Genomic DNA, 26,297 nt, shown 5'->3' on the forward strand with positions numbered 1-26,297 from the left:
TGTGTGATGCTGGGCACGTCACTTAACCTCTCTTAGCCTCAGGCTCCTCATCTGTAAAATGAGTGGGACTGGATTGGAAGAAAATAACTCCTTGAAAATCAAAACTGAGAAAGGGAAGTCAGTGAAGTTATAAGAGATCAAGAAATAATAAAACAAAATATAAAGAATGAAAAAATAGAAGAGAATGTGAAACATCTCATAAGAAAAATAAATGATCTGGAGAACAGATCAAGAAGAGAAAACATAAGAATAATTGGACTATCTGAAAGCTATGATCAAAAAAAGAATCTTGATATAATGATACAAGAAATAATTAAAGAAAAATTGTCCTGAAGCATCACAACAAGAGGGGCAAGTAAGATAGAAAAAAATTCAACAATCACTACCTCAAAGAGATCCTACAGGGAAAACCCACAGGAACATTTTAGTCAAGTTCCAAAACCCCCAGCTCAAGGATAAAATATTACAAGCAGCAAGAAAAAAAAAACCGATTTAAATATGGTAGTGCCACAATTAGAATCACATATACCTGGCAGTAGAGACACTAAAAGACTGCAGGTCTTAGAACACTATATATCAAAGAGCAAAAGAACTGCGGTTCTGGCCAAAAATATCATACCCAGCAAAGCTAAGCATAATCCTGAATGAAAAAAAATGGACATTTAATGAACTGTCAGACTTTCAGGATTTTGTTAAAATAAAACAAACAAACCTAAACTTAACAGAAAATTTGACATACAAGAGCCAAGAGAAATATAAGGTACATACCAAAGACTAGTTACATGGGACTCAATAAGGACAGACTTTACCTTTTATATATGTAAAATGTAAAACATATGTCTTAAATTGTTTTTAGTAACTGGGTAATTCATAAGAGAGATTGGGATAGACCTCTGTATGATATGATTTCAAAAAGTAAAACCGTCTGGGACAGGAGTGGGGAACCTGTGGCCTTCTTGGTCCTTGGGTGCAGCCTTTTAACTGAGTCCAAGTTATACAGAATAAATCCTTTTATTCAGGGGATTTGTTTGGTGAAGTTTGGATTCAGTCAAAGGGCTGCACTTGAGGACCTACAGGGCCAACCTGTGGCCTTGAGGCTGCAGGTTCCCCACCCCTGGGACTCTAGGAACAAATAAAAACTGTAATTATCTTATACAAATGAGGTGAGAAAGAACTGACACTGAGGAATTAGGTGGGAGAGGAGGGCTGTTAGTTCTGGAAACCTGCTTACAACAGGAATAGATTCAAGAGGGAACAATACATATATATCTAGAAGAGTGTAAAAGTCTTCTCAATTCAGAAATAAATAAAAAACCAAGGAAACAGGGAGGGGGAGAGGATAAGGGAGGGATCTCTAGATGGGAGGGTGAGAGAATAGGTCAAAGCGGGGTATGAAAGTCTTTAGATTTATGGGAATGGGAAGATAAGGGAGAGATCCTGGGTGGGGGGGGGGTAGGTTAATTGGAGGGCGAGGTGGTAGAGGTCAAGTAGAGGAGTTACAGGGATAGGAAACGAGATATGCACCAAACAAATATCCTAAGTAGGATTTGTTAGGGAAGGTATATGTGTATGTGTGTATGTGTGTATGTATATATGTATGTATGTATGTATGTATGTATGTATGTGTTTAGGTATATGTTGTAGCCTTGGGGTGGAGGAAGAGGAGGAAGAGGAGGAGGAGGAGGGGGAAAAAATGAAGAAAGTAAAAAATGCACAGCAGAGAACAAGAGAAAACTTACAAGGAAACAAAGAAAAGATGGACAGCTCTCAATACAACACATAGTACTTATTATATGGGCTTTCTTGAAATGGAAATTTATTGGTACATATTTTGAATCCTCTCTTACATTCTGCTGTGCACATGACATGCTTTTTTTCTTTTCTTATTTTGTATTTAAGTTTCAATATTTAAGTTTATGTTTCTTTTTTGTGTATTTAAGTTTCAGTAATAAAGAAGAAAAAAATACTGACAAAAAACCAGGCAAGGAAAACTTAAAAAAAAAGGCATGTACATAGGTGCGTATATTAAATAATCATAGGTTAATTTGAGAGGAGGATGTCACTAGCTGTTGGGGGAATTTAAAAAGTGGGGCTTAAGTTGAGTTTTGAAGAATTCTAAGGATTACACGTCTCCTCTCCAGCCACATAGCTACCACCCTAAATTGGACCTTTATCACCTCTTACCTAGACTATAGCAACAGCCCCTGATTCCAGCTACCCTCCTCTCTAATCTATCCTCCCCAAGGCTGTCAAAATTGATATTCTTAAAACAGGAGTCTGAATATAACATGCCATATTCAAGAATCTTCAGTGGCTCAATGCCCCTAAACTATAAAGTCATCTGAGCGCTATTTTACATACTTCATAAGACTTTCCTATCTGACAAATATTGTTGAAAAAATTAGAAAGCAATTCAGCAGAAATTAGGTGTAAATATCTTATGTACCATGTAATATAATAATCCTGAAATAGATACATGATCTAAATATTAAAGGTCACTATAGAAAAAAAATGAGGAAGAAAAACAGATAATGTACCTTTGCCAGCTATAGCTAGAGGGAGAGGTATTAACTAAATAAGGGACAAGAGCAATCACAAAGGATGAAATGGCTTATTTCAAATGTATAAAATTTTAAAGCTTCTGAAAAAAACAAAATTAACATAACCAGGCATCAATCACCTTTGGTAAAGATCAGATATTCAGGATATTTAGGAAACTAAAATCAATAAGAACTATTCCCCAGTGGATAACTGTACAAAGGATATGAACAGTTCTCAAATGAAAAGCAAACTACTAACAACCAAACATAAAACTGCTCAGAATAACTACTAAGATAAATGAAATCAAAATAACTCTGAGATTTCACCTCACATCCAAATTGTCAAGGATGACAAAAGGTGGGAAGTAATATAGTAACACACTTTTGGTGGAGCTATGAATTACTACAATATTCTGGAAAGTAATATGGAATTATGTGAAGAAAGTGACTACAGTGCCATACCTTTTGACCCAGATCCCACTATACCCCAAGGAGGTCAACAACAAAAAGCAAGGTCCTATCCATATACACCAAAGTATAGCAGCAGTTTCTGTAGTATGAAAGAATTAGAAATAAAGTAGAAGCCCTTCAAGTGGGAAATGGCTAAGCAGACTGTGGTATATCAATGTGGTATAATCAAAGTAACAGAATATTACTATGCTAATAAGAAATGGTGACTATAAAATAGAGAAGCATGGAAAGACTGATGCAAACTGAGGCAGACAGACCAGGAAACTATTACACACTATGACTACAATAACAATCAAAGCTGAATGATGTGAAATAATGACCAACCTTTGCAAAGGTGGAAAACTATGGGTCCTCCTCTATATGTCAGATTTTTTATGTGGTTAATTTTGCTGACATTTAAAAAAAAATTTAAATTTATTGTTATATAAAAGCTACATAAGAGCCATTTGGCTCTCTGAAAAGAGAAGAAGGGATGTGTGTGATGCAAAAAATCAAACAAACTTTTTTAAAAAGTTTTTTCCCATTTTTCTCAACTGATTTCACACAAATTCTTCCTGTATTCCGTCCAAACTACCCTACTGGCTGCTTGTCATATTCCATCTCCTGTCTCTTCTGACTTTGCAGAGTCTGTCCCCTATACCTGCAATGATCTCCCTTCTCACCTCTACCTCTTGGAATCCCTGTCTTCCTTCAAGGCTCCTACAAGAGGCTTTTCTCACAGTAACTTGTGTTTCTGAAACTCCCCAAAGTACAGATCATTTCTACCTATTAAATGTAAGCAACTTATGAGGGCAGGAGGATCCTTTTTTTGTCCTTGTACCCTTAGGGCCTAGTAGGTCCTTAATAAATGCTTATTGAATATCTGAATGATTGTTAATCTCCTTTGAGTGACCGTGAATGAAAGAATTTATTAAGCATTCACTATGCACCAGGCACTGTAAATACAAAGACTTTTTAAAAAAATGGACACGCTTTGGTTTCAAGGAACTTATATTCTAACATGAGAACACAACACACAAAAGGAAGACAAGACTAAGGGAATTTTGTTCTGGGGAGCTCGGAGGAAAACATATTAGCAAGCAGAAGGTGAGAGAGCCAAGGGGCATGGCTAAATGAGATGTGAAGCTGAAGCAGGTCTGGTGCCTAGGGCACCAGAAGAAAATGACAACCTACTTACTATTCTACATCCAGAATCCCTGTGATTCCAAGTCATTGGCTGCCCAGACCAAAGCTCCCTTAACAATCTCCCTTTCCTCCTATCTATCCATGTCAGTTCCACTCCTGTGACAATCCTTATGTCACTCTACATTAGACGTGTCTTCCTCCTGAAAGTTACAATAACATATATAAAAATACGTCTGTGTACATACGTATATGTGTATATATACATACACACACAAAGTTTTCAACAGACGTTGTGTAGTTACACTCCTTCTCTAGCCCTCTGGAACTCTAAACTCCTTAAGGGCAGGGACTGTTTCAGTTTATACCTCTCTACTGCCAATGCCTAGCCCAGTACCTGACACGCAGTGGATGCTTAATAAATGCTTGTTAGGTGAATGACAGATTGATGCTGAGTTCCAGCTTCAATACTTCCATCCTCCACAGCGTCTCTGATTCCAGGCCAGGTTGGTGGACGCTGGGCACCCTTCGTTTGCCCAGGCCTCCCTTCAGTGGACAGAGGAACGAGGAGAACGGACACTGACCTGGACCGGCAAAGTGAACGCCACAGCCTCCGAAGTCGCCCCGCTCCGCCCGGGAAGAAGAGAGAGGAACGGGCAGAAACGGAACAACAAGTGCCCGGCTTCCTGGCAGCGAATATGGGAACGAGACCCTCCGCCCCTGCGACTAGAGCCCACTCAGGCTGGACCAGCTGGAACCCCAACAACCACTACGGAACCTTCCGGCTAACGAAGGAACGTCATCACTCACCGTAACACCACCCCCCCTTCCGGTAGAGGATTTACTTCCGCTGCCGGCCCAGCACTGTTTCTCCCTCCTTTCCCCCTGTTCGGGGCAAGTCGTGGAAGAGAGCTGGGATGTTTACCTTCCGTGGAGGGATCCCGGATCGTCCGCCGGCTTCTAAAGTTGATGGCGGACTTTTTCTGTATAAATGGAAGACCGGCGAGCAGTTCACCGGATCCCTGAAGGCGACGAATGAGCAAAACCCCAAAGCCTCCTGAAAGAAAGAAATATAAAAGGGGCGGGTTAGGGCCCGGTCCCGGAGCTAACACGTTGGCACCAGCTGTGGCCGAGGTCTCCGGGGCGGAGACTCTGGGACCTTGGGGAAGCCTAATTTACAAGTTGCGGGGCGGGGTTCCGGCGGGGACGAGGGGGGCGGGGTGACGTCCGCCCAGGCCCCGCCTCTTCCTGCTGTGGCTTCACCGCGTGCGCTCTCGCCGCCCACCCCGCTCCCTCAGACTTGCGGACTAGCGGCCTAGCCCGGTCTCGAGATGGATCTGGCCTCTGCCCGGCGCTCGGTGTTGGAGCTTCTCGGAGCCGTGTCTCCTGCGGACCTTCCTGCGCTTCTAGACTGGATGCGAACCACGAGTAAGGGGACGCGCTCTAGCGGTTGGAGATAAAGTGCGCCCCCGAGGGCCTGACGGCGCTCCCCGGGCGCAACTCGCCCTCCTCGGCGCTGACAGATGGGCTGTGCTGGCCGCGGCCCGAGCCCGAGCTCTGGAAAAATACCCTGGATTCGGTGTATAGGTTTTCCCACTCCCTTGGATGAGTCCCTCGAGCTTCCTGTGCCCCCACTTTATTTTTGTCTGTATTCAGTTCTGTAAACCCTTAATGCGGCACCTTGATACTTAGTGTAAAAAAATGGTATTATGAGCACGGAATGGGAACACGGAATAAGTGCAGAGGAGAGGAGGTGCTGGCTGGAGGGGGGAACAGAGTTTAGTGAAGAGCGTGGCAAAGTGTTAGAAGAAGGCTGGAGGACCACAAAAATCGAAGGTGAGGTAGGAGAGATTACTTTTACCAATGGAGCTTAAGAAAAGATTCGTATAAAAGCGAGGCCCGAAGTTGAACCATAACTTGCAGGGAAGAGGGAGACCTTTCTCTGGCTGGAGGTTGTGTGCTGAAGATCCAGGCAGAAAAGTGCCTGGCAGGTCCAAAATAGGAATGATCGGTAGTCTAATGTGCAAGATAGGACAGGATGTCTTTCATATGTGTGACTGAAAGAGGTCCCTGAGATAGAACTGGAAAAATTGGTTGGAACCTATTTATGTGTGTTATTTCAATTTATCCTTATGAAAAACCTGCCGAGTAGGATCTTCTTTACCCCCACTTTACAGAGAGGAACCTGAGGTTAAATGACTTGCCTGGGATCACAAGCTAGTAAGGCTGGGCATGTGGGGTTCAATATGATGAGTGAGTTGAGCAGAGAATTTAGTGAATTAGCATGGCCAGGGTTCCTTTAAAAAAAGTGATCCAGAAGAGGGACTTATCAATCAATTGCCCAGCCTCAATGTGAAGGTTTGATTGATTGGATTGGGGGGAGGGGGCTGAGGGATAGACAAAGAGGGATGAATCAAAGAGGACTCCAAGATGTCAATCTGTGAAGATTGAAGTGGCTTTACTCCTTACCAAGGCTAACCACGTCTACTTGTTCAAACGATCCCATTCCATCCCATTTTCTCCAACAGATTGTCTTTTCTGTCATCTCCACTCTTTCACTTATTTTCAGTCTCAGTCTACTGGCTCATTTCTTGCTGCCTACAAGCATGCCCATGTCTCACCCATCTTCAAAAAACTCTTATTTTATCCTTTTGTCCCTGCTATTGTCCTATATCTCTTCTGCCCTTAACAGCTAAACTTCTTGAAAAGGCTGTCTACAAAAGGTGTCTCCACTTTCTCTTCTCTTGCTCTTCCCTTACAATCAGGCCACCAAAAATGCTTTCTACAGAGTTAGTAGTGTTGCCAAATCCGGAGTCCTTTTCTCAGTCTTCATCCTCCTAGACCTCTCCACAGTCTTTGACACTGTCGATCACTCTCTCCTCCTAAGTTTTTAGAACAACATTCTTTCCTACTTCTTACCTATTTGACTGCTCCTTCTCTGTCTCCTTTGCTGGATCCTCTTGTAGATATTGCCCTCTAACCGTGTATGTCCCTCAAGGTTCTATCCTGGGCCCTCTTCTCCCTCCATACTACTTCACTTGGTAAACTCATCAGCTCCATCCCTATGCTGATGATTCTCAAATATACCTTTCATTCTCCAGTCTCTGCTGACCTTCAGTTTTGCATTTCCAGCTGCCTTTCAGACATGAACTGGATGTCCAGTAGACAGCTTAATATGTCCAAAACTCATTACCTTATTCCCTGAATGCTCTCTTCCTTTCTGCTCCCCCCACGCCCCAGTCTTCCCTGTTACTACAGAGGGTAGGTGATTTATGAAATCACCAGTGTGTCAGAAAATTAAGTCATATGTTAACCTTTTTAAAGTTTTTTTTTTTAACTCTCCCCTCTCCCCCAATTTAGAATAACCTTTTATATGCAAGCTCTCACTCTTAGTCCGGGGGTGGGGAACCTGGGGCTAGAGGCCACATGTGGCCCTCTAGGCCTTCAGATTTGGCCCTTTAGCTGAACCCAAATTTCACAGAACAGATCTCCTTAATAAAAGGTTGAAGGTTCCCCATCCTTGGTAGGCACTGTAGCTATATAAAGCTGTAAAGTCAGTAAGCTATAAGGTTTACTTCAGTTTCCTACTTAGGAGTAACAGCAGAGATACTGGGGGAAGGGGTTGGAAGTGGGGAGGGCAGAGATTCTTACCGTATTGGAGTGTCCTCCTTTGTGGTTAATCTGTGTATATAGGGTATAGTAGAAAGGGTGATTCCTGCGCTTGGTATGAGCAAAGAGGAGACTCAAGATCCTAGTTCTTACCAGTTGGGAAGTTGGGTAAGTCACTTGGCTTGTCTGACTCTCACTTTGTTATCTGAAAAATGAAAATAAGGCCACTAGGTAGAAATTCAAATTTCAACTGCAGTGTGTGGTCTTAGGCAAGTCACTCAATCTTCCTGGGTCTCAATTCACTTAGCTGTGAAATGAAGGAATTGGACTTGAAATGAAATAACTGAATTAGAAATGTTTAGCCTGGAAAAGAGGAGACATAATGCACAAACAACAGAAAGGGAGAGCTCAGGAAGGCTCTTGTATTTAAGAATTATAGCTCTCTGAGAAAAACATGATAAATTTAAAAAGTCCAAACAGATCATTCTGAGGGAAACAGTTGTTTCAACCATTCGGCTAGCAGCTGCTCTGGCTGTGTAAAACCAACAGCAACCAGTTCACAGAACGCTGCAAACCCAGGTTCTTTTGATCTGCTTTACTAAGGAAAGCAACGTTAAGGGGTTAACAATCTTACTTTAATCCAGAATGCAGACATCATTCACTTAGTTCAGGGGCAAAAGCCAGCACCCTGAACTTCAGAGCAAATACAAACAAATTAGAAACATCAACAGACCTTGTCTGATTCAGATCTCAATGCATAGTTACCAGAGTTTAACGAAGTCTGAATATCCAGGTTTGCAAGCTGGAGGGCTCTTAACTACAGCTGCCCAGAGTCTCCACATCAACACACCTCCAAGAGTGAGAGCCCTAAGCAAATAGCTCTGTTCTCTCTTTTTATGCACTCTTTAGCTGTCATCAAAGTGACCAAAACTTAAGCTCTTACTATTTGCTCTGGTCTTAGCAACTCCCCTTAGGACCCTGAGGGATTCATGCCCTCATAGGCTTAGCACCTAATAAGACTCGATCAGAGACACCCAACTTAATTGATATTACAACAGTACAAGAAAACTGCCTAGAAGTTTTGAAAAATAGGCAGGTTATGGTTGATAGAATCTGCAGACTGCTAACTATTAGTTAAAAGTAATAAGAATTTTAATTAGAATTAATTAGAAAATTAGACTTAATTAGATTTATTATTAATTTATTTTTCATTTATTTTAATAATCTATCAATTAGATTTATTAAAATTAGGTTCAATTAGAATTTTAATTAGAATTAATTAGAAATCGGTCATCAAGAGCAGGGCAATTTTGTTATTATATGGTTAGATTTTATATATGTTTTTTAAAAATCTCTGTCTTTAAGAATTGGAAGAGCTGGCAGTAACAGATGGGAGGAAAAGAATAAGAGGCTCTGAAGACTGATATAAATGGGTCAAAAGAGCTGTCATTTAAGAAACCAAGGTCCTGTTTTGAGTTAACCTAATGAATGCATACCTTATCTTGGCCTTGTCTTGGGGCAAGGTTTGGGGGGAGCTGGGGCTTCCCCCTTTTCTGTCCCTGCCATCTACCACCTACTGCCCTTGAGAGTACTGCTACTTAGTCTATTATATTATTTTATTTCTTTTTTTTACTCTGAACTTAAAAAAACTAATGAGGATTTTTCCACATTCAGAGTAGAATGCAAAAAGAGAGGTATATCTCCTTTTTAAACCTCTCTTTGGAAGACATAATTCTCCCTTCATTATTGCTTGCCTTTAAAAAATTAGGTAGAAAATGAAACCAGTTACTTTTAAAACTATCCTGCATGTTTGTGCCTCTTTTGAACTTCTCTCTACTTTCCCTTGTGCATTTGAAAAATGTTTCAATGGCTTTTTTTGAGCATCATTACCCCTACCTACCCTTTCCTACCCGAATTTTCTTCTCCCTCTCCCAATTAAAAACTGGAGGGTGGGGAGGAAACCCTTGTAACAAATAAGGACAGCCAAGCAAAATGAATTTGTATAGTGATCATGACCAAAAATGTATCTCTTTTTCTACATAGTGGTGCCAAAGGTGTATCACCTCTTAATCAGGAGGTGGAAAATATACCTCATCAAAATAGGTCTTCTGGTGGAGAGATGCTGTACTTTGATCAAACTTCTCAACTCTTTCATAGTTTTCCCCTCTCCACTTTTGTTACCACTATACAAGTTGCAATATGGTGCCTGACTCAGTCAGCACCCCATCTTACATATAAATTACTCACCTGATTTTGCTCACTTCATTCTATATCAAGTACTATCTCCCAGTTCTAGAACAGATCATTAAAGCAATGCTTAGAAGTTGTCAAGAAAGGGAAGCAGTGATTCCATCATTTTCTACCTGGATGCTCACCTGGCCTTCCCCATAGTCTCAAGAAACTCTCCCTATAATTTCAAAGCAGCTCAGAAACACCTTAGTCCCAATGCTCCTTTCCCTCCTGCTTCCCTCTGATTGAAGAGGATGGGGGAGTGGGGGTGGGGAGCAGGGTAGACATGGAACTCCTGCCCCCAAGTCCCATGGATTGGTCATGATGAAGTCACTCTAACTTAACCTTATTTCCTTTTTGAACAAGGTTACCAAACTAGTAGACCATAGAAATGCTTAGATAGAATTTACTTAGATTTTAGCAGAATAAATGCTAAAAGTATCTTGTCCTGGTTTTGTGGCTAGAGCAGTGTATGCAGGGTGACAGTTTCTGGTTGGCCAGACTTTAAGGATGAAGTTAATAGAGGCAGCAGGTGGTGTTATGGATGGAGAGCGGACCTGGAGTCAGGAGACCCTGGACAAGTCCCTTCACTTTTCTTAGCCTCAGTTTCCGTATCTCTAAAATGGAGATAATATGCCTCGCAGGGTGCTTATGAAAATCATGAGATAATTATTATAAACCTTAGAACACTTTAAATGCTAGCTATTTTTGATAGCTGATATTATTATTAGTGGTTCTGTATTAACATTGCAGGAGGTTTCCAGGGCAGTACTCTGTGGATCTGTTCATGGCCTTATGCTGTTTAACATTTTTATAAATGATCTGGGTAAAAGCATAGATAGCATACTCAGAGGACACCAAACTGGGGGGAGTTAACTATAACATGCTGGATGTCAAAATCAGATTCTAAAAAGAGGAGCACTGAGCTGACTCTAATAAGATGAAATTTTACAGGTATAAATGTAAAGACAGACTTCATTTATTAAGTGTTTAATCTGCAAATTACTTAGCAACAGCTGAGAAGATAAAATTTTAGGTAATGTAATCCTATGTTCTTATGTATTTTGCAGGACAGCAGAAACTAAAGAAATGTAAAAAGCCCTGGAACATGTCTTTTCATGGAAGAAATCCCCTTATTTTTATTCCTTTGTGGGGAGAAAGATGAAACATAATGGTGATCCATAAAGGATTGGGGTGCCAAACCCCATTTTGTTACATGATATTCTGTTTATTTAATCCTGCCTTTCCAAATTGGGTAGTTTGTAGTACTTGTTCTCTCATAGTACCATCAGTTCCCATCCCTCTGCTAAAACAACTCCTTGAGAAGTTGCCAGCAATCCCTTAATCTGCTAAATCCAATATCCTCAGTCTGCATACTTATGGGAAAAAACAATTTAGAGTAGAAATTAGGTTAGAAATCAGACCTCTCAAAGCAAAAATGAATAAGATGAACAGAGCATATATAACTTGTCCATTGTTCAGTCATTTCAGTCATGTCTGACCCAATTCCTTTCACAAAACTGAACCCATTATTTTTCCTCCCAAACCCTTCCCCCTTCCAAATTTCCCTGTTACTGTTGAAGGCACTATCTTGTCACTCACCAAGGTTCACAATCTAGGCATTATCCTTAGCTCCTTGTTCTCCGCCCACACCCCCCCCCCCCGCCCCGGCCTTTGTAATATCTCTCACGTACTACCCCTTTTTTGCTCTGACACTGCCACCATCCTGGTAAAGACTCATATCACCTCATGTCTGGACTATTGCGATAGCTTGTTGCTTCATCTGCCTGCCACAAGTCCCTCTCTATTCCAGTCTGTCCTCTACTCAGCGCTCAGGGATCTAAAGTGGTCTGACTGTCACCCTACTACTACTCAAACTCCAGTGCCTCCCTGTCACTCCCAGAATCAAATATAAAATCCTCTGATTGTCATTCAAAGCCCTTCATAACCTGCCATCCCCACCTTTCCAGCCTTATACTTTATACCCCACTTTTCCACCCCCCACTCTGTGATTTCAGTGCTTCCTGTTCCTCAAACAGGGCACTCCATCTCCTTACTCAGGGCTGTCCCCAGGTTGACTCAGGGTTGACAACTTAGTGGTTGTCCTTAAGCCTGGAACATTTTTTCTCATCTCCATTTCCTGGCCTCCTTGCCTTCAAGTCACAGCTAAATTTTACCCACTGCAGGAAGCTTTGTGTCCTCAGATTCTCAAACTTGGAATGGAGGAAGGCATAGTTGAGTAGGAGCAATGAAGGGAAGAAATGGGGAGGAAAGGAAAGCTAATCATACCCCCCCTCCAAAAAAAAGAAAATTTAAAATGTCATAAAATTCCCATGGTGAAAATAGGAAGATGGAGAGAAGGATGGGGGACAGAATCCCAGAATGGCTTTCATTGGGAATTGGGAGTGGAAGAGGGGCCACCTTAAAAGACAGCCTTCTGTAAGCAGTGGTTGTACTTTCCAGGACTTCATGGTAACTCTGGTATGGTAGTTATATAATCCTAGGCAAATCCTTAATTTAGCCTTTCTGTGCCTCAGTTTCCTTATCTGTAAAATGAGGACTTGGACTCAATGGCCTTTAAGGTCCCTTTGAAATCTAAATGAGTGATCTCCAACAAAGTGGGTATGGGCCCCTGGGGAAGATTAATGTCCAAGCTGGTAGGAGGAGGATATAAACCCAGAGGAGGTATATATTAGAAATGTGATGATTATAAGGATGGGGTAGGAGCAGGCTTCATGAAAATCAAAATCCCCTTCTTTTCCTTCTGTAGGTAGCATAGATAAGTAATAACTAACTCAATACAACTATATTTGGTTTTATTTATCCCCAGCAATTGTTAAATCAACTTCTCTAAAAATTATAAAATTGTTTATTTCCTCTGAAGTAGGAGCACTGCATTAGCCTCTTATTATCATGTAATGGTCTATTGGCAATGCAGTGCTAGGAGTCAGAATAGGTTATATTTGAATCCTGCCTTGGGCAGGTCGCTTACCTTCTGAGCCTTACTTTCCTCATGTCTAAGAAGGGGGTAATTATACCTGTAGTACCTGCCTCAAAGGATTATTGTGATGTTCAAGTCAAGTAATGCTATGTAAAGCACTTCCCAAACTTAAAAAGTTCTCTATGTGCCAATTATTATTTTTACTGACCAAATTTGGCTCTCCAAACAGAATATTTTTGTATTTTATGCCAATTTGAACAATGCAGAAATACAACTCCTGATTGAATTGTGCAGCACAATAACATAATTGTTATAAAGCTTATTATAGCAAATAATAATAGTTAACATTTATATAGAGCTTAAGGTTTGCAGAACCTTACATATATTAACTCATTTGATCCTATGAGGCATAGATACTGTTTTCCTTATATTACATAGGAGAAAACAGGCTGAGAGATTAAACAGTATCACACAGTTACCAAATGTCTTAAGTGGTATTTGAATTTAACTCTTCACAACTCCAAGACCATAACCCATGACTGCCTCCTTGTATAATTTATGCCAACTATTTATTTACCTTATTATTTAATCTTTGAAAATCTTTAATGAGTTATGGATAACTTAAGAGTAGATAATTTGATGGCATCAGTAGGCTACCTTAAAGCTTGAATGCTGTATTGTAGAGAAAAATAATGTTCTCTAGCTAGGAACAGATTTATTGATACTTGTTCCTTTTTGGGTTATTTTACTTCTCTTAGCTAGAACTCAGATTCTATTGGCAATAGGAAAGCTTTTTACACAGGTATGTATGGGTTTCTCTCCATTTGGATATTCAAAACAAAGAGGGGGAGGAGCCCATCTCGTTGTCCTAGAAATATTTCCTGTACCAGATATTAAACTAATATAAGTGGGCACTAGAAGTATGCAGTCTGAGCCGTGGGCCTCATGCAGACTAACCAATGACCACTGAAATAAATGTTCTAGACACCTCTTTGTTTATGCAACTGATAGAGCTAGGCGATAAAAGGGAATTGGAGTGTTTAACCCTCACTGTTATCCTGAATGGTGCAGAGTTCTTTTGGTTGAATGAGCCTGCTGTATTCTATATATGGAATGCTGGAAGCCATTGTAACTGGCTGATGAGACTTAATCCTGGTGTGTCTTTTCTCAAATATCTTCATTAAAATCATTCAAACTTTTACTTGCATATGCCAAGTAGTTCCTTACCTTTAGATCCAGAAAGAACCTAGTCATCTGGATTGTTAGGAAATTCTCAACTGTTTAGCAGTTCTGTCTTATGGTTGCACTCTGAGGTCTAATGTCTAAATCAAAGAAGTTTTTCACCTGTCCATGGGTTTCATTCCCTCTCTATCTAATAGGACTCTCATTCTTGCCAGAAAGAAAGTAATGGAATTATCACATCCTGAATACTAAAATGCCTATGGTACTTTTATGTTTTAATCAAATAGACTGAATTGGTTTAATTATGATGGGGTCAGTAGAATTATGTGTAAGTAACTTGGGATTTTACAAAAAGATTTTAAATGGTATTAGACATAAATCTTTCCTTTTAATACTGCAGGTTGGAAACATTAAAGTAAAAAAAGTCTATAGGTTGTATTTTTTCAGATGAAAGATAAAGAACAGTAATCATTAACCCAGTTATGCCTGCAGATTAAAAGTGATATTTCTACTTCTTTTTTTAGGAGATTTTGATGAATTCATTCACGATAATAATGACATTATATTGAAAAACATTGCAGAAGATCTTCGGAATTGCTTACCCCTAGAAACCATGCTTCCTTCGGAGCAAGTAGCCATTCAAAAAGTAAATTTTTGTTTACTTCAGTTGCTACTTAATGATTCTAGCTAAATTTAAAGTGGTGGGATTGGTTAAATGGTAGCTGTATGCTTGAAAGCAAAGTGTGTGGTTCCTATTTTCGTTGCGTAGAACAATGTGGACTTAGAACTGAAATGGACCTTGGACATGATCTGGTCCTAAACCCTTCATTTTACAGCATATAGGAAGATGAGACCCAAAAATAATTTAAATGACTTGCCCAAGTGTTTAAGCCCTCTCCTTCTAGCTGTAAATTTAGTTCTCTTTCTACTGCACCATCCTGCTTCTCATTTTTTTGGGGTAGCAACAGATATTTATTAAACATTGTCTTTATTGACACAATTTGTCTTTCATCCACATTGCCTCTAAAATAGTTCCCTGAGATCACATTCTCTGATCTATCTCTGCCTATTCAACCTTCTCTTCTGCTGCCTTTTAAAGCTACTTCATCTCATCACTTCAGTGACACTCTTCTAGAGCTCTCCTGACTAGATCCATTGTTCTTTTTCTCCCACACTCTCATTGCAAATTTTGTTGTCTGCAGTAAACTTCTCGCTTTCCTTCGTTTTTCTCACAATTCCTTAACACCATTCATTACTATTTCTCCTTTGGCTCCAGGCTGAAGAGCCTTTTTCCTTTCCAAGATTACCTGTGATCCCATATTTTTCTGTCTTCTTCAGTAGACTGCCCCTACAATCATCCCTTTGGCTACTAATCTTCGTTCTCGTCCTTTCTCTGGATTCCGATTCCTTCACTGCTGCGTATAAAGTTGTCCACCTTTCCCCCAACCTTGAGAATCCTCTCTGGATGCTACCATCCCTGCTAGCTATCATCCTATATCTCTCTCTCCTTTCTCTGCCAAACTTCTTGAGAAAGCCTTCCTCTCCTTTCGCTCTCTACTAAATCCACTGCAGTCAGGCTTCCAACTTCATTATTCAACTGAAACTGCTCTCACCAAAGTTACCAGTATTCTCTTAATTATCAACTCTAATGGCATTTTCTCAGTCTTCATCCTACTTGACCTCTCTGTAATATTTGACAGCATTAAGGATTTAGGACTAATTACTAAGTCCTAAGAAGTGATAAAATCACAGGTCCTGCAGTTATTTGAATATACAGTTTACAAAGCACTTTCCTCATAGCAGCCCCATGAAGTAGAGAGTGCAAGTATTTTTCCAGTTTTACCATTGATAAAAATCTGAGACAGAGAGTTCAAGTGACTTGCCTATGCTTATGGAGCTAATAACTGTCAGAGCCAAGATTTAAACTCAATATTAATGACATTAATAACAGATATGTTTCTTACTCCTTGCCCTTCAGGGATACAATCTTGTTTTAGTTAGGGGGATAGAGTAGGGCTTAGAATTCCTTATATTCTTTTCCTATCTTAACTTGGTTAACAGATTTTGCCACATTTCCTTTTGTACACCACTTACCAAATTAAACGGCCATGGGTTACTTTGTGCTTTGTGATGCATTGACAGAAGTCATAAATTCAGGGTTCCACACTCAAGATCCTAGGCCATTTGGGTGAGGGACAGTCACTGTCAGAGTTTTGACAAAGAAGGAGAATGGCTGTCAATGAAAGTAAAACACAAGTTGGAAAACAGGGTTACAGCATATCTCTCCTAAGATTTTCTCTTACATTCGCTACAGAGTAGTTGGCGGGGAGCAATCGTGTGGAAAGCTGGAGGGAAATGAGGAAGTTGTATTGAAAGGAGCAGATAGCAAGGAGAGGTAATGTCTCTTTTCCCATACTGCATCTTATCCTCAAAAATGCTGGATGCTGTGGACCTGGAATAGGAGTCCAATGTGAAGGTACAGTAGCAGTGAGACCTGTAGCTTGATACTTTTCATTAGCTCTCTGCCATCTCTTAATATGTCAAGTGCTAAAGGACAAAACTCTTACCAGTCAGTCACTAAACACTTATTAAGTGTCTACTATATGGCAGGCACTGTCCTAAGCATTGGGGAATACAAAAAGAGGCCAAAGGCAACTCTTTTCCCCAAGGAGCTCACAATCTAATGAGGAAGGCAACAAACGAGCAAATATATACAAATAGGATAGTTAGAACAGTTAAGAGAGGGAAGGTAAAACCCAGTAATCATTTTGTACACTTACTGTGTTCATTCAGATCAGGCCTTTGAAGGAATCAAACTATTAGATAACTTTTTATGAATGAAAGTTATTTGACAGCACTAATTTTGATAGTAAATTTATATCATTAATTTTACTAGCCTTTAATCATTATATATTCCATTGTGTGAGATCAAGCAGGTTGCCTTTCTGCTATATCAGTTATCCAGGATTGATAAGGAACCGTTGATTGTAGACAAACTATTTTAAAAATAGGTGAATTTTACTTTTAAGGAAAGGAAATAAGGAAACAAATATTTATTAATTAATCACCAACTACGTGCCAAGCATTATACCAAGCACTTTACAGTTCTCACATTTAATGCTTGCAATAACCCTGGGAGGAAGGTGCTGTTATGGTGCCCATTTTATAGATGAACAAACTAAGGCAAATAAGTTAAATGATCTGCACAGGGTCACACAGCTGGTAAATGTATGAGGTTGGATTTGAACTTGGGTCTTCCTGACTCTAGGCCCAGCACTTTATCTACTGTACCACTTAGCTGCCCCTGTGCCTTTAAGAATTACCAATATAGAAATTAAAATTTGCTAAATTTTTGTTACCCATCAAAGTACCCCCCCCCCCCGCCATAGCATGAATTCTTATTGCTGTGTTCAACAGTCTGTCCTCCCTTTTATCACCCCTCCCAAACCCCTTGTTCCTTACTTTCTTGTAGGGCAAGATAGATTTCTACACCCCATTGCCTGTGTATCTTATTTCCCAGTTGCATGTAAAAACAACTTTTTTTTTAAACATTTCTTTTTAAAACTTCGAGTACCAAATTCTCTCCCTTCTTCCCTCCCCACCCAGCCTCCTTAAGAAGACAAGCAATTCAACATAGGCCACATGCGTATCATTATGTAAAACCCTTCCACAATACTGATGTTGTGAAGGATTAACTATGTTTTGCTCCTTCGTAACCTATCCCCCTTTATTGAATTTTCTCCCTTGACCCTGTCCCTTTTTGAAAGTGTTTGTTTTTGATTACCTCCTCCCCTGTCTGCCATCCCTTCTATTGTCCCCCCTTTTTTATCTTCTTCCTCCTTTCCTGTGGGGTAAGATACCCAATTGAGTGTGTATGGTATTCCCTCCTCAGGTCAAACCCGTTGAGAGCAAGATTTACTCATTCCTCCTCACCTGCCCCCTCTTCCCTTCCTAGAGAACCACTTTTTCTTGCCACTTTTATAGGAGATAATTTTCCCCATTCTATCTCTCCCATTCTCCGTCTCTCAGTATATTCCTCTCTCATCCCTTAATTTGATTTTATTTTTTTAGATATCATCCCTTCATATTCAACTCACCCTGTGCCCTCTGTCTATATATATGCATAGACACACACACACACATACATATACATACATATATATATATATGCATATTCCTTTCAGCTACTATGATACTGAGGTCTCATGAATCATATACATCATCTTTCCAGGTAGGGATGTAAACAAAACAGTTCAACTTTAGTAAGTCCCTTATGATTTCTCTTTCTTGTTTACCTTTTCATGCTTCTCTTGATTCTTGTGTTTGAAAGTCAGATTTTCTGTTCAGCTCTGGTCTTTTCACTGAGAAAGCTTGAAAGTCCTCTATTTTATTGAAAGTCCATATTTTGCCTTGGAGCATGATACTCAGTTTTACTGGGTAGGTGATTCTTGGTTTTAATCCTAGCTCCATTGACCTCCGGAATATCATATTCCAAGCCCTTTGATCCCTTAATGTGGAAACTGCTAGGTACTGTGTTAGCCTGATTGTTTTTCCACAATACTCACATTGTTTCTTCCCGGCTGCTTGCAGTATTTTCTCCTTGACCTGGGAGCTCTGGAATTTGGCGACAATATTCCTAGGAGATTTCATTTTGGGATCTATTTGAGGAGGCGATCTGTTGATTCTTTCAATTTCTATTTTGCCCTGTGGCTCTAGAATATCAGGGCAGTTCTCCTTGATAATTTCTTGAAAGATGATATGTAGGCTCCTTTTTTGATCATGGCTTTCAGGTAGTGCAATAATTTTTAAATTCTCTCTCCTGGATCTATTTTCCAGGTCAGTGGTTTTTCCAAGGAGATATTTCACATTGTCTTCCACTTTTTCATTCCCTTGGTTTTGTTTCATAATATCTTGATTTCTCATAAAGTCACTAGCTTCCACTTGCTCGAATCTAGTTTTTAAGGTAGTATTTTCTTCAGTGGTCTTTTGGACCTCCTTTTCCATTTGGCTGATTCTGCCTTTCAAGGCATTCTTCTCCTCATTGGCTTTTTGGAGCTCTTTTGCCATTTGAGTTAGTCTATTTTTTAAAGTATTGTTTTCTTCAGTATATTTTTCAGTGTTTTTTGGGGTCTCCTTTAGCATGTCATTGACTTATTTTTCATGGTTTTCTTGCATCATTCTCATTTCTCTTCCCAATTTTTCCTGTACTTCTCTAACTTGCTTTTCCAAATCCTTTTTGAGCTCTTCAATGGCCTGAGACCAGTTCATGTTTTTCTTGTTGGCTTTTGATGTAGGCTCTTTGACTTTGTTGACTTCTTCTGGCTGTATATTTTGGTCTTCTTTGTCACCAAAGAAAGATTCCAAAGTCTGAGACTGAATCTGAGTCTGTTTTCGCTGCCTGGCCGTGTTCCCAGTCAACTTACTTGACCCTTGAGTTTTTCAGCGGGGTATGAGTGCTTGCAGAGCAAAGAGTACTTTGTTCCAAGCTTAAGGGAATGCACCATTGATTTCAGAACTATTTCTATACAGCCAGCTCTGCCACACCAGCACTCCTCCTTCCCCAAGAACCCCCAACCTGGACAGGACTCAGATCTTAAGCAGGCTCTGCATTCCTGCTCTGATCTGCCACTTAATTCCTCCCACCAGGTGGGCCTGGGGCCAGAAGTAACTGCAGCCGTAGTTCTGTAGCTGCACCATCCCTGCTTCCCCGGGCGGTGGCCGAACCGCGAACGCTGTTGCCGTAGCTTTTCCCACTAACCTTCTCTGTTGTCTTTGGTGTTTGTGGGTTGAGAAGTCTGGTAACTGCCACAGCTCACTGGTTCAGGGCGCTAGGGCCGTTCCGCCCAGCTCCTGGTCTGGTTGGTCCTGCCACCGCCCACTCTGAGCTCTGCTCCCCTCCGCTCCATGCGCGATAGACCTCATCCAGTGACCATCCAGGGTGTCCTGGGCTGGATCCCTGCTTCCCTCTGCTATTTTGTGGGTTCTGTAGTTCTAGAATTTGTTCAGATCCATTTTTTATAGGTTTTTGGAGGGATGTGGTGGGGAGCTCACGCAAGTCCCTGCTTTCCAGCTGCCATCTTGGCGCCACCCCCCCGGCTCTTTTTTTTTTATCATGGCTTTCAGGTAGTCCAATAATTTTTAAATTACCTCTCCTGGATCTATTTTCCAGGTCAGTGATTTTTCCAGTGAGATATTTCACATTGTCTTCCATTTTTTCATTGTTTTCGTTCTGTTTTATAATTTCTTGATTTCTCATGAAGTCACTAGCTTCCACTTGCTCCATTTTAATTTTTAAGGCATTATTTTCTTCAGTGGTCTTTTGGACCTCCTTTTCCATTTGGCTAATTCTGCCTTTTAAGGCATTCTTATCCTCATTGGCTTTTTGGAGCTCTTTCGCCATCTGGGTTAGTGTATTTTTTTTTTGAGATTTTTTTTTTTGGAGGTGGGAAGGCAGGGCAATTGGAGTTAGTGACTTGCCCAAGGCCACACAGCTAGTAGGTATGTTAAGTGTCTGAGACTGGATTTGAACTCAGGTCCTCCTGACTCCAGAGCCAGTGTGCTACTCACTGGGCCACCTAGGTGCTCCTAGTCAATTTTTTTTTTTTCCTAGTCTATTTTTTAAGGGATTATTTCCTTCATTATTTTTTGAGGTTTCCTTTAGCAAGTCATTGACTTGTTTTTCATGCTTCTCTTGCATCACTCTCATTTCTCTTCCCAGTTTTTCCTCTACTTCTCTTACTTGCTTTTCCAAATCCTTTTTGAGCTATCCCATGGCCTGAGACCAATTCATATTTTTCTTGGAGGCTTTGGATATAGGATCTTTGACTTTGTTGACTTTCTGGGTGTATGTTTTGATCTTCTTTGTCAGCAAAGAAAGATTCCATAGTCTGAGTCCTTTTTAACTGCTTGCTCATGTTCCCAGCCAGTTACTTGACTTTGGAGCTTTTTCTCAGGGTGTGACTGCTTTCAGAGTGCAGAGTGCTTTGTCTCAAACTTCAGGGGTTTTCGGTTGCTATTTGCAGAGCTACTTCTGTTCTGAGGTGGTATGGCGCACCACAGATCTCTGCCACACCAGTGCTCCTCCTCCCCCAAGAACTGCCAACCAGGACCACGACCCAGATCCCAGCAGGGCAAAGCAAGAGAACCTTGCCTCAGCACTAGCAAGGCAATGTCTGCACTCCCGCTCTGATCAGCCTCTTGATTCCTCCCACCATGTGGGCCTGGGGCCGGAAGCAGCTGCCACACTGCTGTTGTTGCTGCTGCTGCTGCCACTGCTGCAGCCACCTTTGCTACCCCTGGCTGGGGCCTGGACTGCACAGGTCCCTCACCCAGATCCAGCAGTTTTCCCACTGACCTGCTCAGTTGTCTTTGGCGTTTGAGGGTTGAGAAGTCTGGTTGCTGCCACAATTCAGTGATTCAGGGCCCTGAGGCCTGCTCCCGCACGCCTACTCTGCTCTTGGTCTGTCCTGGCTTGGCCCCCATTGGGCTTTGCCCCGCTCCTAGCACAGTGTGATAGACCCTTTTCAGCGACTGTCCAGGCCATCTTGGGTTGGAGACTTGTTTTCCCTCTGTTATTTCGTGGGTTCTGTAGCTCTAGAATTTGTTTAGAGTCATTGTTCACAGGTGTTTGGAGGGATTTGGGGGAGAGCTTAAGCAAGTCCCTGTTTTTAAGCCATCATCTTGCCCCCTAATTTGCTGTCTTTGGGAAAGAAAATGGTCAAAGAAAATAACAATAAACATGACTGACTAAATAGAACTTATCTTTCAAGAATCAGATTGCTTTATTTTGCAATTAAAATATTTTTCTTTGTACTTTTTTTTTTCTAACCACTCTTCAGATAAAACAGCAACCAGAGGCCATAATTCACATTGATGCATTCCTTTATGATGATGACTTTATTGATTCCTTATGTGAGGAAGGAAAAATGAGTAGAAACTACTGCATGGCGTGTGGGTCACACCAGACTGCACCTTTAGGTACGTAGACACTGAAGTACACAAACTATATTGCTATAATGCATGTTCATTTTTCTTATATGCTCTATGTGTGTGTATACATCTGGTCCATTTTATGTTTATTTTTTAGAAAAGAAATAACTGAGCTTGACAGCATAAGGGCTTCATTTTTAAGCATTGTTTAAATTGAATTCAAAACCAAGGGGAGTGGGGAGAGATGAGAGCAACCCGCTTTCCTTCATTACCTCTTCCTTGATCTGTAAACAGTAAAAGGAAAAAAAGGGAAAAGAGCTAAGGAAGAAAGATGAAAAGAGAATTAATGGCTTGGAAATAGAAGAGGTACAAAACCCTATTACTAGAATTAGAGTTGTCCAGAGGGAAGGCAATGACTCCATAAGAGATCAAGAAATAATAAAGCAAATTTAAAAAACTGAGAAATTAGAAAAAATGTGAAATACCACATAGTAAACACAATTGACTTGGAAAATAGGTCAAGGAGAAGTAATTTAAGAAACACTCAGGACCTGAAAGATGTGACCAAAAAAAACCCCAACAGCAAGAAAATGAAAACTTTCAGGAATATTAATAACCAAAATCCGAAGCTACCAAGTCAAGGAGAAAATACTGCAAGAATCCAGGAAAAAGAATTCAAGTACCAAGGAGCCAAAGTCAAGATCACACACAATTTAGCCCCCACCACTTTAAAAGTGAAGATTGTGAAGTATGATATTCCAGAAGTAAAAGATCTAGTCTTATAGCCAAAAATAAACTAACTGGTCAAACCAAGCATAATTCTTTTTGTTGTTGTTGTTTAAGTTGTTCAAGTTGTGTCCAAGTCTTCATGACCTGTCTTGAAGTCTGTCCAAGTTCGTATTTATTTTTTTCCATGGCACTCTCTATCCCCCTCAATCCTCTGCCTTCACCTTCTTTAGCCTTCAACTTTCCTCAGCATCAGGGTCTTTTCCAGTGAGTCCCGTTTTTTAATGATGTGGCCAAAGTACTTCATCTTAAGTACTTGACCTTCCAATAAATAGCCTGATTTGTATTGACTGATTTTATCTTTTTACTGTCCAGGGAACTTTCAAAAGTCTTTTGCAGCATCATTGTTCAATCACCATTAATTCTTTGACTTTCAGCTTTCCTTATAGTCCCAAATCTTTTTTTTCCCCAATTTATTAATTTTATAGTCCCAACTCTTACAGCCATACATTGCTACTGGAAAAACTGTAGCTGTAACTATAATGGCCTTTATCAGCAAGTTGATTTCTGCTTTTTAGTATGCTGTCCAGATTTGCCATAGCTTTCTTCTCCCCCTGTTTGCCAGGAAGTGATGAGTCCATTGCCAAGATCTGTTTTTTTCATGTTAAGCTTCAAATCAGCTTTTTCACTGTCCTCTCATCAAGAGGCTTCTTAATTCCTCTTCACTTTCTTGCCATCAGAGTAGTGTCATCTGCATATCTGAGATTGTTGATCTTTTTTCCTGCAACCTTAATTCCAGCTTTTGATTCATACAGCCTGGCATTTCATGTGATGTACTCTGCATATAAGTTAAATAAATAAGTTGACAGTGTGCAGACTCATTGTCCTCCTTTTCCAATCTCACGCCAATCAGTTGCTCCATGTTTGGTTCTAACTGTTGCTTCTTGGCCCTCATACAAGTTCCTCAGGGGACAAGTAAGATGTTCTAGCGCTGCCATCTCTTTGATGACTTGCCATGTTTTGTTGTGAACCACACAGTCAAAGGTTTTAGTGTAGTCAGTAAAGTAGAATTAGATATTTTTTTCTGGAACTCCCTGGCTTTCTCCATAGTCCAACAAATCTTGGCAGTTTGGACTCTGGTTTTCTCCTGCATTTCTGGTAGTTCTTGATTTCCATATTGCTAAAGCCTAGCTTGTAGAATCTTAAGCATAACCTTGCTGAAGTATGAAATTCTACAGGGGAAGAAATGGGCCTTTAAGAAGACAGGACTTCTAAGCATTCCTGATGAAAAAATTAGAACTGAGTAGAAACTTTGACAAACACAGGAGTCAAGAGAAGCATAAAAGAGTAAACATGACCAAGCAATTAATTGTAAGGGACTGAACAGGATTAAACTGTTTGTATTATTATGGGGGCGATGATACAGCTAGGGGACACAGTAGATTAAACACCAGACCCAAAGAGGACCTGGATTCAGATCCAGACATGAAGTTACAAAAACCTGAGTTCTAATCCAGCCTCAGATACTATGTGATCTCAGACAAGTCTCAACTCCTGTTTGCCTAATCCTCCTCTGTTAAATGGGGATGATAATAGCATCTACCTCCCAAGATTGTTGTGAAGATTGAATGAGATAATAATTGTAAAGTGCTTAGCATGGTGCCTGGCACATAATAAGTTCTATATATGTGTCAGCTATTCTTATGCTTATTATGTATTTGCTTAGAACTCTATCATCACCATTGGTCATAGAGGGAGGTCCCATAAAGGGCCTGGGAGTGATTTTTTTTTATGTTTTAATGATCTCAAAAGTAAAATAAGGAGAAGAGTGTCAATTGGATCAGAACCTGTCAGTGGCCAGAGCTGAACAAAGCAGGTTAGAGACAGGAGAGTCAGGAATCAAACAGAATAATTCAAAGTGAGGAAAACATTTGCAAGTGGAAGTCCACCTTCCTGAGAAGGAAGTCTTATGGCTTATGGCAGGGATAGGGCTTTTATACATGAAAACCATGAGAAGGTGGGACCCAACACAGTCTTGACTAAAGAGTTACCATGGTCGGCATTTCTTGGGACAGTTGTTTGATCCACTCATTCTTTAGGATTAGATTTTTTAGTTTCCAGTTAATTTTTAGTCTATCTTTCCATGGCCTTTTATTACATATAATTTTTATTGCATCATGATCTGAAAAGGATACATTTAATATTTCTTCCTTTCTGCACTGGATTGTGAGGTTTTTATGCCTTAGTACAAGGTCAGTTTTTGTGTAGGTGCCATGTACCACTGAGAAAAAGGTATATTCATTTCTATCCCCATTCAGTGTTCTCCAGAGGTCTACCATATCTAACTTTTCTAAAATTCTAGTCACCTCCTTAACTTCTTTATTGTTTATTTTGTGGTTAGATTTATCTAGTTCAGAGAAGGGGAAGCAGAGGTCCCCCACTAGTATAATTTTGCTGTCTATTTCTTCCTGTAACTCCCATAACTTCTCTTAAGAATTTGGATGCTATACCACTTGGTGCATTTATGTTCAGTAATGATATTACTTCATTGTGTATGCTGCCTTTTACCAGGATATAGTTTCCTTTCTTATCTCTTTTAATGACATCTGTTTTTGCTTTTTCTTTGTCTGAGATCAGGATTGCTACTCCTGCTTTTTTTTACATCAGCTGAAGCATAATATATTCTATTCTAGCCTTTTACCTTTACCCTGTGTGTATCCCCCTGTTTCAAATGTGTTTCTTGTAACCAGCATATGGTAGGATTATGGCTTTTAATCCATTCTGCTATCCGCCTCCATTTTATGAAAGAATTCATCCCATTCACATTCACAGTTAGGATTACTGTGTTGTTCTCTCCATCCTATTTCCCTCCTGTTTATGTTTTTATTTCTCCTTTCTCCCTTTCGCTCCTCAAAAGAGTTTTGCTTTTGACCATCGCCTCCCTTAATCTTCCCTCCTTTTTATCAGCCCTTTCCCTTTTCTTCCCCTTACCCATACAACTTCTTCCTCCCTTCTCTTTTCTTTCCCTTTTCTTTGCCCTTTCCCTTCCTACTGCCTATAGGGCGAGTTAGATTTCTATACCCGAGTATGTAATTCCCTCCTTGAACCAAATCTGATGAGAGTAAAGTTCAAACAATGTTCATGCCTCATCATGTGATATAATTTACCCTTTTCTGCCTTCTTTCCTCTTCTCCTATTACAATCCCTTTTTACCCCTTAATTAGGTTTTTTTATCATCACTTCAGATAATTTATACCCAGACCCTCTGTCTATGTATATCCTTTTTAAATGTCATAATAAAGATAGAGTTCTCAAGAATTACAATTATCATCTTCCCATGTAGAGATGTAAATAGTTTGCCCCTTATTGAATAACATAGGGGCTTTTTTTTCCCCTTTTCTTTCTTATTTACCCTTTTATGCTTCTCTTTCGTTGGTGGATTTTTTTTTTCCATTTTTTCTTTTACCTCCCTAATTTGGTTTTTAAAATCCTCCTTTAGTTCTTCCAGTAATGCTTTTTGGGCTTGAGACCAGTTCTCATTCCCTTTT

General features: G+C 40.2%; 2 protein-coding genes across 4 annotated transcripts in view; one reads left to right on the forward strand and one right to left on the reverse strand.

The window, feature by feature from the left end:
• Nucleotides 1-5,324, reverse strand: part of SRP54 (signal recognition particle 54) — a 54,537-nt gene extending 49,213 nt beyond the window's left edge. Inside the window, exon 1 of one of the 2 annotated variants that reach the window (XM_036749344.1) lies at nucleotides 5,059-5,324. The gene's annotated coding sequence lies outside the window, so the exon portion shown is untranslated. Of the gene's footprint in view, nucleotides 1-4,717; nucleotides 4,942-5,058 lie in introns of those variants that run through there. The other variant, XM_036749343.1, reaches the window with a different exon arrangement.
• A 72-nt stretch (nucleotides 5,325-5,396) lies between these two features.
• LOC118843905 overlaps nucleotides 5,397-26,297 on the forward strand; it is a 40,314-nt gene continuing 19,413 nt past the window's right edge. For both annotated transcript variants that reach the window (XM_036751690.1, XM_036751691.1), the window contains exons 1-3: nucleotides 5,397-5,561; nucleotides 14,619-14,740; nucleotides 21,933-22,071. In XM_036751690.1, coding sequence (XP_036607585.1) covers nucleotides 5,465-5,561; nucleotides 14,619-14,740; nucleotides 21,933-22,071 — 358 coding nt within the window. In that variant the 5' untranslated portion in view covers nucleotides 5,397-5,464. The remainder of the gene's footprint in view (nucleotides 5,562-14,618; nucleotides 14,741-21,932; nucleotides 22,072-26,297) is intronic.

Source organism: Trichosurus vulpecula, chromosome 3 (assembly GCF_011100635.1).
Source record: "Trichosurus vulpecula isolate mTriVul1 chromosome 3, mTriVul1.pri, whole genome shotgun sequence".
NCBI lineage: Eukaryota > Metazoa > Chordata > Mammalia > Diprotodontia > Phalangeridae > Trichosurus > Trichosurus vulpecula.